The sequence below is a fragment of the Talpa occidentalis genome, unplaced genomic scaffold (assembly GCF_014898055.3).
Source record: "Talpa occidentalis isolate TD23 unplaced genomic scaffold, MPIMG_talOcc4v2.1 talOcc4.15, whole genome shotgun sequence".
In the NCBI taxonomy this organism is placed as follows: domain Eukaryota; kingdom Metazoa; phylum Chordata; class Mammalia; order Eulipotyphla; family Talpidae; genus Talpa; species Talpa occidentalis.
This window is the reverse complement of record NW_023601543.1, coordinates 23,647,101-23,663,443: the sequence shown is the minus strand read 5'-3', so window position 1 is coordinate 23,663,443 and position 16,343 is coordinate 23,647,101. Positions and strand designations below refer to the sequence as shown.

General features: G+C 34.2%; 1 protein-coding gene across 1 annotated transcript in view; it reads right to left on the bottom strand.

The window, feature by feature from the left end:
* Positions 1 to 2,546: 2,546 nt before the first annotated feature.
* LRCH2 (leucine rich repeats and calponin homology domain containing 2) overlaps positions 2,547 to 16,343 on the bottom strand; it is an 86,695-nt gene continuing 72,898 nt past the window's right edge. Inside the window, exons 17-21 of the mRNA XM_037512049.2 lie at positions 15,155 to 15,212; positions 14,283 to 14,395; positions 13,964 to 14,101; positions 13,732 to 13,809; positions 2,547 to 5,238 (exon numbers count right to left, since the gene is read on the bottom strand). Coding sequence (XP_037367946.1) covers positions 5,119 to 5,238; positions 13,732 to 13,809; positions 13,964 to 14,101; positions 14,283 to 14,395; positions 15,155 to 15,212 — 507 coding nt within the window. The 3' untranslated portion in view covers positions 2,547 to 5,118. The remainder of the gene's footprint in view (positions 5,239 to 13,731; positions 13,810 to 13,963; positions 14,102 to 14,282; positions 14,396 to 15,154; positions 15,213 to 16,343) is intronic.

Genomic DNA, 16,343 nt, shown 5'->3' with positions numbered 1-16,343 from the left:
ATAAAGTAGAACACATAAGAATAGAGTCCTAGTAAAAGATATTAAGAATCAGTTGTAAAGACCTTGAAGCATCACTTAAAATATAAATCTACTGTTACACAGTAAACTGAAGCTTGCATGCCCATGAAGTCTATTCCTCAAGTTTGTCATTGGACCAGCAGTATCAGCAGCACTTAGGAACTTGTTAGAAATGCAGAATCACAAACTTATCCCTGTACTTTTGAATTAACTGGTATTTGTTAATAAGATCCCCAGCTGAAATCTATGAAAGCTGAAGATGGTTCACGGGTGAACTGATGGTGGGAATTTTACGAGGACTAAACCTGAGAGGAGAAAGCAAACATTGCACAAAAATGAACAATGATGTAAAAAATACATATGTATAAATATTTTTTAAAAATCACTTCCACAGGGGGCCTCCCTGGATGGCGCAGCAGTTGAGCGCTGGGTTGCGAAGCTGCCCGCAGCCTCTGCAGCGCCGGTTCGATCCCCGGCTGCTCCCCGGCCACCTGAGGAGGGTCCCACATGGCGCGCAGACCTCTCCTGCCGCCCGCTGCTCCCCTCTGCAGTGTACTTCAGTCCTTCTGCCTGCTCTGCTCCCCGCTCTGGCTCTGGTGAGTTCTCTCACCCTCCCACGCTTCTGACTGTACCCAGTACTTGTATAAATCAATCAATCAATCAATCTTGTATAAATAAATAAATAAATCTTTTAAAAAAATCACTTCCACAGGGTAGCATTTTAATCATATAAATTAAAGAGCACAACTTCATATATTTTTACATTACAAGAAACTGAGATACCTACACAAAGTTTCAGTATATTCAATTTGCTATTTGAAATATTCATTTCTTTTTATGGATAGGTTTCTGCTGTTATCCAAAAGTAGAGCATTCCTACGAAGCCTTTCATAATCCAAAATGGCCTAAAAAAGATAAGCAATTACCACTAATATGAAAAATTTCTTAGCATTTCAGATTCAAAAAAATTACCTACAAAAATCATCCCAGATTACACACAAACGCTGCAATAACACAAACATCTAGTAAAGGAAGGAATTATATGATACACAGCCTGTGTATAGTAGTTGCCAGGGGAGGAGTTTGCCACTCTTGCTGCTCTTGGTGTCCATCAGTTTTATAAAGGCTTTGTTGTGAAAGAGAAAATCCTCTTTGAATTTTTGTTAGCAAAAACAGGTACTAATGTAGGTCTTTTGTAGAAGTGAAGTGGTATAATCCAAACTTTCAAAAAGCAGAGAATACCTGTATTTACTTATGTACACACCTAAATTATTTCTCACTTATTTAGGTAGATACTTGATACATATTAATGGGTACAGCAAAAATAATTTATTTTTCCTAACTTTAAATAGTGAGGTAATCAAAATTAACCTTTTTAGGATCCAAGAAAATAGTAATAATTTCTTAAAAGTTTTAAAAGATCACATTTTAAGCAGTCATCTCTACAAATTTTGGTAACTTTCAAAAGATTCCATCAGTAACTTTCTATCACAAATTACTTATATCATAATTCTTACAACTTCTAAATTCTGGTTTTCTAATACAGTCAGACTCTCCTTTGCTAAAACTGCTAAAGTCTTGCATCTCACACACACACACACACACACACACACACACACACACACCCATAGGAAATCTAAGTTATTTAAATACCTCATGTAGAGTGTGATTTCCACCCCCCCAAGTTTTAAAATGCAAGAATACGAAAGATAAAGGAACAAAAGCTAGCTAGGCATTTCCAAATCAATCTGATATTTACTAATGTATTAAAGGGAATTCAGTCCCTTGGAGTTCTCTGGTTGAAGGCATAGGCTCCTGAAAACCAGAGCCCCAGCCTACGCAGAGTATCAGAATTTACTAAAACAAACAAACAAAAAAAGCTTAGTATCATTCTCTAAAGACAGTTTAAAATTGCATGAACTTAGAACAGCCTTCAATTTCTGCCAAATATTTACTTAAGAATATTTAAAAGTCTGATTAAGAACATTTAAAAGTCTGAGACTTTAATGTGACAGAATCAAACAGAATCAAAATTACCTTTAATATTTACCCAAATAACTTTCTACTTTTAGGATGAACAATTATGAATAAGCAATTTAATAAAATATGTGGTATTCATCTATTATTTTAATTTCTTATCAAATAGCTTAAGGGTAATTAAATCATATACCTTGCACTTAAATCTACACTAAAAATAATCATAATTTAACCTATTCTTCCTTTTATGTAATGGTCTACCTGATATTTATGTCATATAAAAAGTGTATCTTATACAAAGTCTACCATATATATTTTGTGATGATATCCTAGGTAATTATATTCTTTAAAGAAGATATTTCCTATTGAAAACAAACAATAATGTAAAGAGGATCTGGACTCTTAAATAGCTTACTTTGAATATCCTCTCTATTTTTGCATACTAGAGAACATAGTTATAAGCTATCAAGCACTGACAAAAACCGGATGCTGTGATGCTGAGAGAAGAGGTAGAGAGGGAGAAAAGAAATCTCAGACTTTAATATTTTTAATTCAACTTTATCCACAGTTTGCATCGGTAATATACATTTAGTGTTCCATTTATTATTAAATGCATCAGAAAATCAATCATGATAGATCTGTGACTAATACAAATATTTCTGATTCTTCAAAAAAAATCAGTTAGAAAAGTCATTAAACTAGTATTCTGTAACGATAATTAAACAAATGGCAATGCATTTTTACTCCTTACTTCAATTCTAACATATCCAACATCAGTTCTTTCTTGTGCCATATAGTAATAAAATTTTGCAGAAGTAGCTATCTACTGCATTTCAGGGCCTAATAAAATGTTAGTTTGGTTATTTAACCCTCTTCAAATCACAAATCCAATTCAAATAATGATAATCATTCTTAATTCAATAACTGAAGTAAATATATAAACACAAAACCATTTAGAATAAACTTTACACTTATTTGAAAACTACTAAAAGAAATACATGGGAACTTTGATATAGTGTATCCTTGGGGACTATACTAAAGTGGTGTTGCCTTTTGGCACTATAGAAAATAAACTGCCATGGGATGGCTTAAGATGGACTCATCTTAAATGGAATTTTGCTTCTCAGTAAAGAATGCTACAGTGAGGTTCTGTTATATTTCTAAAGTAATAATGAACTGATAAATAAAACGTAGTAAGGAAATGGCCTATAATGTCACTAATATTTCAATGATATAAAACAATATTTTATAATATGTAAAAAGTAGACTAATTAATAAGAGGACTCTCATAGCATGATAACTATGAAAGAATGAATGATTGTTGTAGCTTTTGGTCACTTTTTGTAATATTGTCAAATTTTCACATTAAAAACTAACACCTGGGGTACTTATTTGCCATTTATTACCTATATTATTCAAGTTTCCACTAGGGAGATTGATTATATCAAAAAGGATTGTTTAGATATGACTGAAAAAGATTAACTAATTAGCTCAGGTATTTCAAGTAATAAATTACTAATAATTTAATTTTAAAACTTATAGTCATAAAAAGCTTCAATTCTTTAAAAGCTCCAAATTTGACCCTTGTGGAATGTAAAAAACACAGCTGTATACCAAAATCAGATTTTAATTATATGGCTTCATGCTAACTGGTCAAAAAAAGTAGTTATTTCTAAACTGACCAACCCTCCCCATACCATTTGGCACACTAATTTTTACCTTTTATATATGCCCTTTGAAATATCCAAGCCAACATTTTTAATAAGTTGCATCCACATTAAGAGGTAACAAGTGCAAATAATCACATATTTAAGATATAATTGCCTGCCTACTATAAAAGTAATTATACTAAGATGCTTATATAGGAAACCAAGTTATTCATCACAGTAATATTTTTGAAAGATTCCTGCATTACAACCAACATAAATTTAGCCATTTCAAAATTTAAAAATGACTTTATGCAACATAGTATACTAATGAAAATATTTATAGAACGGTCTGTGTTTAATTTAACATCATGCTAATTGAGAATCACAGATCTACAGGATCTCCAAATGGCCAGATATCAAATAAAAATCCATTCCTCAATTGATGCTCTCTGAATACAAGTAAAGGTAGCGTACTGATGTAATGTTCATGAAAGTGAAGACAAACCCAAACTTTGGCAGTTATATCAAAATGTCATTGATAATTAGTATTTTGCTAGTTCTCAAAAACTTTACCGTTTTGTGTAACATTTTTAATACAGAAATAAAATACTCTTCAAATAATACATTTTAAAAGATGATTAAGTTTTGCAAAATTAAATAGCATAAATTAAGCATATTAACATTTTTTGACAACATGAAATAACCAATTTGAGGAAAATTGCAATGAACTAAATAAAAAACCACAATGTCACAATGTGAGGAACATTTAAATCCTCACATATTACTGACCTTACAAAATCTACCCAAAAAATTGAAATTCATTGATTCCATTGATACAGAATGAAATTGCAAAAATGCTTAAGACTATATCAGAGTCATCATTACACAGGCACTTCACATGTAAACAATCTACAGTACAACTGAAAATATTTTGGCACCAACCTATAATACTAAAAGAATTCAATATAAAGCCAGAGTTCTGGATTTCCTACCCACTTTTCTCTAGAAAACTAAGACCAAAGATTGAAGAAATTTTGTATAAACTAGAATTAGAAGTGTATTAAATAACTCAAATGTAGAATTGTTTTAAATCAGTAAAAAAAAATTATCCAGATGTATACTAGTATGCTACGATATAAAATTAAACACAATGTGATTATTAAATTGAAAGCAAATTTTCAATTTAGTATCAATCTGACTTATGAAAATTAATCAAGTTTATCAACTGACTTAGTAAAAAGAGAATTTGAATTTATCAAAAACTCTTATTAATCTAGTTTCCACTCCAATAGAAGTTTTGGGAAATTCAAAATTTAAGTTTGATGTTTTAAAATAATTTTAAAAAAACCAAAGGCTTGATATAACAAAGTTTGTTAGATTAAGTCTTGGTTAGAAATTCTTATTCATGAATTTGAGATATTTGAAATCATTTCAAATAAATTATACTACACATTTATGATTTTTGAATGTTGTATCAAGCTGTAGAAAGCTGAGATGCTTTGTTTGTAGGTAATTCAAGAAGAGCCTGAACTGTGACACCAACTTTCACGAGACCTCTTTCTTCCAAAATATGATGAGGCAAACAGAGTCTTTCCTGAAAAACAAAATAAATGACATCTGAACATGTTTTTTTTTAACTAGTGCAGTTAAGTCTAAATAATATTTTATTTTTTTATTGATACTACAGTATAAAATTGTATGTTTCAGAGATACATCATTAAACAATCCACATTTATACATACAGCATTTAGTTTACCACTAAGTCTAGTTCTATCCTTCACCATACATCCTTTATATAAAACTTCAGGAAAAAATTACAAAATTTAAGTTTTCTTTTGTAAATATAATCTATATGTGTTTAGATTCTTAGCTTATATTAGGAAAGAGTTACAGTTGGCCTTACATGAAACAATATCATACCAATTCCCTCCCTACTTTACACCTGAACCTTTCTCTACACAGCAAAAATTCTGCAATTCTTATTCTTTTAATAACAGCTATCTTACAAATGTCGCTAAAGTAACTGCCATAAAATTGCTCTAGTAAAAATCACCAATGTGAAAAGCTGAAAGCAATTCCATTAAGATCTGGAACAAGACAAGGATGTCCACTCTCACCACTGCTCTTCAATATAATACTGGAAGTCCTAGCCAGAGCAATAAGACAAGAGAAAGACATCCAAGGAATCCAAATAGGAAAAGAAGAAGTCAAACTATCACTATTTGCAGATGATATGATAATATACATAGAGAACCCCAAAATCTCCACAGAAAAACTAATTCAACTCATCAATCAATTCAGTAAAGTGGCAGGATACAAAATCAACACGCAAAAGTCAGTAGCCTTCCTATACACAAACAATAAATCTGAAGAAGAAGAAATCAAAAAAACCACCCCTTTTATTATCGAAACAAAAAAAATCAAATATTTGGGAATAAATCTAACAAAAGAGGTAAAGGACCTATACAAAGAAAACTATAAAACACTGTTAAAAGAAATAGAAGAAGACACAAAGAAATGGAAAGACATCCCCTGCTCATGGATTGGAAGAATAAACATTATTAAATGGCCATCCTACCAAAAGCAATATACAGATTCAATGCTATTCCAATCAAAATCTCAATGGCATTCTTCAAAGAAATAGAACAATTATTGATGAAATTCATATGGAATCACCAAAAACCCCGAATAGCCAAAGCTCTACTGAAAAAAAAAGAAGGAAATGGAGGCATCACACTCCCAGACTTCAAACTATACTACAAAGCCATAATCATCAAAACTGCATGGTATTGGAACAAGAACAGACATACAGACCAATGGAATCAAATAGAAAATCCAGAAATAAACCCACAGATTTATGGTCAACTAATCTTTGACAAAGGAGCAAAGACTATGCATTGGAGCAAAGAAAGTTTGTTCAATAAATGGTGCTGGGAAAACTGGGTCGCTACATGCAAAAGAATGAAGCTTGACCACTACCTCACACCATACACAAAAATCAACTCAAAATGGATTAAAGAACTAGACATAAGACCTGAAACCATAAAATACATAGAAGGAAATATAGGCGAAACACTACGGGATTTGCACAGCAAAGACATCTTTACAGACACATCACCCAAAGCAGTGATAGTGAAGAGAAAGATAAACAGCTGGGACTACATCAAATTAAAGAGCTTCTGCACAGCAAAAGAGACAATAACAAAAACAAAGAGAAACCCCACCAACTGGGAGAACATTTTTGCACCCAACACTAATGATAAAGGACTGATCACAAAAATCTGCAAAGAACTGATGAGACTCAGCAACAACAAAGAAAATAATCCAGTCAAAAAATGGGCAGAAGAGCTAAAAAGAAACTTCTCTGAAGAGGAAATGCAAATGGCCAACAGACATATGAAAAAATGTTCAACATCACTTGTAATCAGGGAAATGCAAATCAAAACTACCATGAGATACCATCTCACACCAGTGAGAATGGCACATATTAAAAAAACTAGCAACAACAAATGTTGGCGATGATGTGGAGAAAAAGGAACTCTCCTGCACTGTTGGTGGGAGTGCAAACTGGTCCAACCACTATGGAGAGCTGTGTGGAGATTTCTGGACCTACTAAACATAGAGCTTCCATATGATCCAGCAATTCCACTCCTAGGTATTTACCCAAAGGACACAGAAACATCAATTCCAAAGAGCACCTGCACTCCTATGTTTATAGCAGCACTGTTTACAATAGCTAAGCTTTGGAAACAACCCAAATGCCCAAAAATAGATGACTGGATCAAGAAGATGTGGTACATATATACCATGGAATATTACTCAGCATTCAAAAAAGATAAACACATGCAATTTGCAGCAACATGGATGGCACTGGAAGGGATCATGCTCAGCGAAATAAGCCAAAAGAAAAAGAAAAATACCGGATGGTCTCACTCATAGCAGGAATCTAGAAAACTTAAATAAGGGACCAGGAAAATGAATATAAGAAAGTGAAAATCAAAATCAACAAAAAACTATGAACCAGAGACACTTTTTGGGGGTGGGGGCGGGAGGGGAAGGATTGGGGTCAGAATGGGGCGTTTGCAATTGTATGGGGGAAAAAAAAGTAAGAAAAAAAAAATCACCAATGCCTTTTTAGATGCCAAATGCTATCTATGCCTATCTACTCGCTGCTATATGTCATATGAAGCCATTCCTGAAAGCCTTTTCCCCAGACCTTGACTTCTGTGATAACACTATCTCTATTTCTTTAACTTCTCCGATAGCAATGGTGCATTAGGCTTCATTAGTCTTCACTGATCTTCGAACACTCTTAATGTTTCCAAAGGTTCTATCCTTACTGTCTTTTCTTTTTACACTATTTCCTCCTCTTGGTATTCTCATCTACTCCTACAAAATATAAATATATACTCCATTCTGATGACTTTCAAATCTTTATTTCCTGCCAAGGACTCTTTACTGTGGTCCAGATGTAAATGTTAATTGGATACAGCCAAAGGATGTCCAACAGACATATCAAAATAAATGCATCCACAACAGAACTGTTTACTCACTAAATTTACTTGTCCTTTTATATCCTATACCTCAATTAGTAATGTCCTATTCAATGTCTTTCAACATAAAACAAGGAATCATAATCTTCTCTTTCTCCAGCCTATAACTCATTTACCCAATACTATTGATAACATCCCACTTTATATTCAGTGCAGCATATTTGCAATAGCCAAACTATGGAAACAATCTCAGTACCCAATGATATGAATCAATCAGGAAGATGTGGTTGGTATACATGCTCAACAGAATACTATTCAGCTATAAAAAACATATAAACTCTTGCGGTCTTCCTGGTGGAGCAAGGGATTAAGCACAGCACTATGAAGCTATCCGCAGCCTCTACAGCATGAGTTCGAGCTGCAGCCCACCAGCCAGGGAGCTACCCCACCGGCCAGGGAGCTATCCCACATGGCGCAGCAGACCTCTCCTGTCTCACCAGCTGCTCCCCTCAGCAGTGTATTTCAGTTAGTCCTCCTGTTCTGTTTCCCACTCTGTCTCTGGTTAATCCTCTCACCCCCCCACCTCTGGCCTGTACCCCAGTTCTTGTATGCATAGATAAATAAATCTTTTTTAAAAAAAGTATTGGTGAGGTATGGAAAAAAAGAAACCCCACACACTGTAAGTGGGAAAGTGAACTGGTCCAGTACCTATGGAAAACAGTAAGGAGGTTTCTCCAAATATTAAAATAGATATATCATATGATCCAGCCAATCCCACTCCTACGTATCTACCTGAAATATGTAAAACCACTAATTTGAAGGGATATGTGCACTTCTGTGTGCACTGTAGCACTATTTACAATAGCTAAGCTATAGAAACAACCTAAGTGTCTAATGACAGATGAGCAGATTAAGAAGCTGTGGTAGGTATACATGTACAGTGGAATACTACTCAGCTATAAAAAATTGACGAACTCTTGCCATCCGCAACAACAAGGATGGAACTACAGAGGATTGTGCTAAGTGAAGTAAGTTAGGAGAAAGAAAGTACTGGATGATTTCACTCATATATGGAATACAGAGAAACAAACCAAAGGGTCAGACAAATCCAAACCAAAAACAAACCCTAGATATCTACAGATTTGCTGCTACCAGAATGGGATGGGGAGGGTACCCTATGGACTATGTTGGAAGACTATGGGTGCCTTGGTAGTGGGTGTGGTGTGGTATGGTAACAAAAATGTGATCAGGTATGAACCTATACAACTGAATCATACACAGGGTTGTATACCAATGTGACTTCAATAAAATTAATACAAGAAAAAAAGAGGCCCCAAGTCATTAGCCATTAGGAAAATGCAAACCAAACCACAATGAGATACCACTTCATACCCAATAGGATGACTACAATTAAAAAGGCAGACAATAATCATGTTGGTGAGGAATGTGGGTAATCAAAGCCCTTATATATTTCTGGTAGGATATAAAATTGTACAGCTACTTTGAAAAACAATTTGGTACCTCTTGAAAAAGTTAAATATATAGTTAAATATAGAGTTCCATATAATCCAGTAACCTTAAACACTCTAAAGTGTTCAAGAGGCTCTGACACATGTTGAGATGTGAATAAATTTAATGATCATTCAGAAACAAAAAGGAATTAGCTATTTATATAAGCAACACTGATGAGTCAAAATAACTATACTGAGTGAAAGGAAACTAGAAAAAATATTGTATATATGTTTATATATATAAAGTATCAATTTATATTGGGTTGATAATTATCAGTAATTATCAATTTCTGTCTAAATAGAAAGCAAACTAATCTATAATAACAGAAAGAAGATGACTTGTTGCCTGGGGAAGGAAGAGTTGCGAAGGTACATTAAGACATATTTGGGTGCAATGGACATGTTCATTATGTCAACTGTTACAACAATTTCATGGAGTTATACTCATGTCAAAACATATCAAATTAGGGCCTCCCCGGTGGCGCAGCGGTTGAGCGCTGGGTTGTGAAGCTGCCCGCAGCCTCTGTGGTGCCGGTTCGATCCCCGGCTGCTCCCAGGCCACCAGAGGAGGGTCCCACATGGCGCGCAGACCTCTCCTGCCGCCCGCTGCTCCCCTCAGCAGTGTACTTCGGTCCTTCTGCCTGCTCTGCTCCCCGCTCTGGCTCTGGTGAATTCTCTCACCCTCCCGCGCTTCTGACTGTACCCAGTGCTTGTATAAACAAAACAAACAAATAAATAAATAAATAAACAAAACTTTAAAAAAAAAAAAATATCAAATTATACACTTTATTTATGTACACTTTATTGTACATTAATTATACCTCAATAAAGACACTACTTCCAAATCAGGGCAAAACAAAATAAAGCTAAAAATAAAATTCTTCCTCACTGCCTGTAGCTAGAGAATTTTGATAATGGCAGGTGATGACTGGTCCCTCCAGCACCCCTCCCTATGGTGAGAATGGAGCACTAACCCTGCCCTAGAACGAGCTGGGGAGAGAAGACAAGAATATCTAAACAGAATAGTTTTCATAAGACCTTCCACCCATTTATTCTCCCTGCCTACTGTATCAATAAAGTGCCTGGAGAGTTGAACTGTCTTTACTGTCAGGTAAAAGAACAGAAATAGAAAGTATCTATCTAACCTCTAGTTAGAGGTACGTTGCCAGGTTAGGCCACCTGGGCTCATAGCTGGGACCCACCATTTATAAAAGGTACGATGTTGGACAAATACCCTAATCACTCTGGGCCTCAGTTTCTTCATCTGTATTCATTCATTCATTCAATATTTCTTGAAAACCCTCTCCCGCAAAAATATTCTTAAATAAAATCAACTCAAACTGGATAGACACAGATATAAGACCTGAAACCATAAAATACAGAGGAAAACAGGGATGCCATCAACTTCAGAAATACCTTTGCAAATTCATCCCCATCAGCAAGGAAAACAAAGGACAATATAAACAACTGGGACTACATCAAAGTGAAAAGCTTCTGGACAGCAACCAAAAAGAAGAAACAGCCCAGAAAATGGGAGAAAATATTTGCACACTATATATCTGATAAGGGACTGATACTAAAGATCTACAAAGAGCTCATATAACTCAACAAAAGGAAAACAGCTCAAAAAATGGGTAGAAGAGTTAAATAGGCACTTCTTCAAAAACGATCTACAGATGGCCAATGGGCACATGAAAAAGTGTTCATCACTTATCATCAGGAAAATGCAAATCAAAATCACAAATGAGATACCACCTTACACTTGTGAGAATGACCAATATTTAAAAAAGCAGAAACAGGGCCTCCCTGGTGTTGCAAGGGGTTAAGACGCAACCTATAAAGCTACCAGTAGCCACTACAGCACAAGTTTGATCCCCCAGCTGGCCAGGGAGCTACCCACATTGCACAGCAGACCTCTCCTATCTCACCTGCTGCTCCCCTCAGCAGTGTATTTTAGTTGATCTGCCTGGTCTGTTCCCCACTCTGTCTCTGGTGAATCCTCTCACCACCCCCTACCTCTGGCCTGTACCACAGTTCTTATATACATAAATAAATAAATCTTTTTTTTAAAAAAAAAAAAAGCAGAAACAACAAATGCTGGCAAGGATGTAGAGAAAAACCCTTACACTGTTAGTGGGAATGTAGACCAGTCTCCCCCATAGGAAAGCAGTGTGGCGGTTCCTCAAAACACTAAAAATGTATCTGCCATACAATTCAGCAATTCCACTCCTAGGTATCTACCCAGAGGACACAAAAACACTAACTTGAAAGGAAGCATGCACTTCTATGTTTACTGCTGCACAATTTACAATAGCCAAGATATGGAAACAAACTAAATGCCCAAAAATAGAAGAGTGGATCAAGAAGATATGGTACACATACACAATGGAATATTACCCAGCAATCAAAGAAATAAACTCATGCCATTTATGGCAACATGGATGGATCTGGAAGGGATTATGCTAAGTGAAATAAGCCATAAGGAGAAAGGATCATGTCACTTACATGTAGAATATAGAGAAACCAAACAAAGGGTTAAACAAAGACAAAGTATAAAACCAATCCTTGAAAACTGACCACAGATGTTAAGGCATCCAAGAGGGGAGGAGGAGACAGAAGAAGAAGGGGAGAGATGAGGAAGGGGCAGGGAGAGCACAACGGACTATGGAGGACTGTGGCTGCTTTGGTGGTGGGACAGTTATGATTACAACACCTAAGTGGAGAAATCCTGCATTGTCAAATATAACAAAGTTGTAAAACAATGGTATTTCATTAATAAAGAAAAATAAACTTAAAAAGCAAAATAGGAAAATGTATATAATGCAATAATACCTATAAAATATTATTTTTCTGTTTTCTCACTAAGAGACAGAGAACAAAAAAGAATATAAAAATGTTTAAAACATCAGCTCAAGCACAGAGAACAGGAAATGAGAGCAGAACAGCATGTAGTCTCCAAATTGCACAGTAATTCAACTGATTTCCTCTTTATTAATTAAATTTATTCATTTGAACAAAGAGTTTAAAGTGGAATCTGTAGAGCAGAAAATTATGCCACTGTTGAAGAGAGCTTTTACAAGCACAACTTAATACCTAAGTGTATTAAATCAACATATTGCATACTTTAAACTTATACAATGTTTTATGTCAAGTATATCTCAAAAAAGTCAACTTTTTAAATAACATTAAAGGGAAAAAAAACACAACTTGACTGTGATCTGCTAAGTATGTCATGTCCTCTCAATAGTCTGCCATGTTGATGTTAAGCTAATGTTTTCCCCAAAAGCAGTTTCTGATTATTCATTTTCATTATACATTTACAACATTGTTATAGATGCTAATTTTATAATATTGCAGTTATTACATAAAACATAAGATGACTCCTAAAAATTTCAGACAAAAATTTTCTGGTAAAAAGATAATAAATGTGCTAGCTAACCATATATCTGAGACATGCAGCAAGGGAGGGGGAGACACAGGAGTCAAAACAGGGCAGGGAAGAGCACAAGGGACTATGGTGAGAGTTCATGAGAGGTAGGAGAACTATGGGGACTACACTATACTGTACAAAAATGAACAACGACGTAAGAAAATAAAAACAAAATTTCCAGTCAGATATGTTAGTAAGATTTCCAATTTGACCTTCAAAAATAAAATTTTAAATTCTGTTCCCCAGGAATACAAATCAATCAGAATCTATCCATGCATTTATAGAAGAGCCCAAAAGTACATTACCAGAAAACATGAGTAGCAACAGCCTCACAATCAAGTTGCAATAACTAGCTAAGTTATTCAATGGTGTGTATGATTAGCAAATTTTCCCATATATTTTCACATATAGAGATATACACATCTATGTATGTTATACATATATGTATGTTTTATAAACGACTTTAAAAGTAATTTAAAAATTCATTAGGTAGCTACTGTAGTTTAAGCTGGAAGTCAGTAAAAGGTATGAAAGAAAAGTATTCCTTTTCATGTTCAGAAAGTATTCTTCATTCTTACTGTGAAGAAGAGCCCTCGCATGCATGTAACAAATTAATATCTGACTGATCATTTTGTTAGAATAACTACAATTACCTGTGAGACACCCAACTTTTTACAAGCATCAAGAAAATTTTCTACATTTCTTCGACATTTTGCCATGCTCAGTTTAGGCTGTAAAGTAAGGGGGGGAAAAAGATGCATTTTCAGACATAATTATACAGAAATTAATCAAAACTGAAAATTGAATTTGTTACGGTACATTACTTAAAGACAGTTTCAAGAAGCTCTTTCTTTAGAGAATGAATGAATTATAGAAAAAACTTACCACTGCTGGTGATGGTACATGAATGCTAGCTACAGAACGTGGCCTTATATGATTGGCTAAATGACAAAGAACAACCCCATCCATCAGTGCAGCTCCAATGTCATCAGGTAAAATTACTTTTAACCTGGTTTCCAGATTCTATAAAGAAATGGGGATAAATCACAGATATTCTGTCTAAATATATGTTAAATATTTATATTACTAATTATTATATAATCCAATATTTTACAGAGCGTTGACAATAATATCCACATACCTCATTAATTTTCCAAGTCAAACCAATTTCTACAAAGTCAATCTGAAAGTTAACGTGACTTACACTGCGAAGTTGTCGTATTTGCTCTCGTTCTTCCCTTAGATGTTCCATCTTTCTTCTCATTGTAAATCCTGGATCTGCTGCTCCATATTCTTGACGAGAGGAACGGCTAAAAGCTACAAAAACAGAAATTTTCTCGCTTATTACAGAGATAATCGGAAGGATCAACCATTGGTGGGAAAAGAGGCATGATAAAAAGAATCAGTACAAAACTACATAATACACTATTACTTTCTAATAGTTTCTAAATATTTTTACAGACTATAATTGAAATCTACTTATCTGCATAAGTGAAAGCAACAGGGAAGATGAGGGTAAGAATTTTTACCACCACCTATACATGTTCTTATTTAAACATATGTTATTAGAAACTTATTATCCAGATTAAGAATTATAATTGAACATAAATAAGCCTTTATTATCTTTTTTTAAAAAAAGGAAATTATTCTTGAAGGTCAATACAGTTATTCAGGAATAAAAACTATAATTCAATACCTTGCCAAGTAACATGGATCCATTTTCTTTTGGGCTTGCCAAATGCGAAAAGATCCCTTTTTAAAACCACAATATAATGGAGTGCTATAATTTCAAACAGTGTTTGGTCTGCTGGCAGTGTGGTCATTCTAATAGCAGTCACAGTAGAGTAGAAATAAGACTGCAGTATATCTAAGGCAAAAAGCTGAGGTTTCAGGAGCTTGAAGGTAAAGAGGAAGAAAGAAATGGGGAATGGGAATTGGAAAGACAAATAAGGTTAAGAAAAAATTACTTTTAGGAGAGGGGATGTGTACTTAAAACTATGGAACAATTCCATTTAAGTTGGGAAAATCTAGTTTCATAGATAACCAGTAAAATTTAGTTGCAGAATATATATTTACCTGATCTAGGCTTCAATCCAAAGGGACCATGTGAAAAAACATCAGTTCTATCATATTCCTAAAAACAGAAAAACAAATGAAATAGTTTTTCTTTCAAAATAATCAAGGTGATTAGCTATTCACATCCATTCCAATTGAGAAGCATTTATTTTTTCCATGCCTAGTAGAGAAAGAAATTGTATTTCAATTCAAATTGATACATTTCACTTTCTAAAAGGTCTATAAATATTTACAAAAGCCTCTACATACTTCTCTCACAGTATAAGGAAAATTATTAAATTGTGTAAAATAAATATTCTTAAATGAAGAACCAGATTAAAGTCTCCAAAAAAGAATAAAGTGGGTTTCAATGAAAAGGAAATTGAAATTTAGTGACATTCATTCAGCATCTACTGAGAACTTAACACACGGTACAAACTCTGAGGCAAATAGCTACATTCATACTAATTGTGCCTGCAGAATGATAGATGACAATTATCTCGTCTATTTGAATACATATTTCTTAAAATTCCTTTCACACAGTGGTGTGCTATACAAATAAAAGGTGTTTATCAACATATCTGAATTTACAGTCAGACACTATAGCCTAAGTCTTCAGAAAAACATTAAATTTCTCTGTGATTATTTCTTCATCTTTAAAAGGAGGTTGTTGTGAAGATAACCTGAAATAACCACTCTGTAAATTGTAGCATTGTAAAATAATGTAATTTTATAATAATGTAATTATAGTTGTGCAACAACTGTGAAGTAGAGTCTGGGTTTCAGTAACTTCTCTACCAATTATTGATGGGGGTCTTTGGGAAAGTTATCAATCTTTCCATTGTAAAATGATGAGGATATTGCCCATTTCATGGGACTGCTCTTATATGTAAATAAGCACTGTGTTAATAGTAAAACATTTCAAATTGTTTTCCATTTACAGATGAAACTGAAGCAATCAAAATTCTATTCTCTAAAATTTCTGCTGATTAACATGTGTTATGCAGTTCAATTTGAATGCTGACTGAGCTACCAAACCACAGGCTCACCCACTATCAGTCCACAAGTATCACAGTTTTGTCTTCATAGTTGGTTAAACTGCTATGAATTTCAGAAAAAAAATCATTAATCCAAAAGCAATGTAACTTATTTAAGAAAACTAATATTCTCCCCATGAACACAGACCATCAAATTATCAAATAGGTAAATA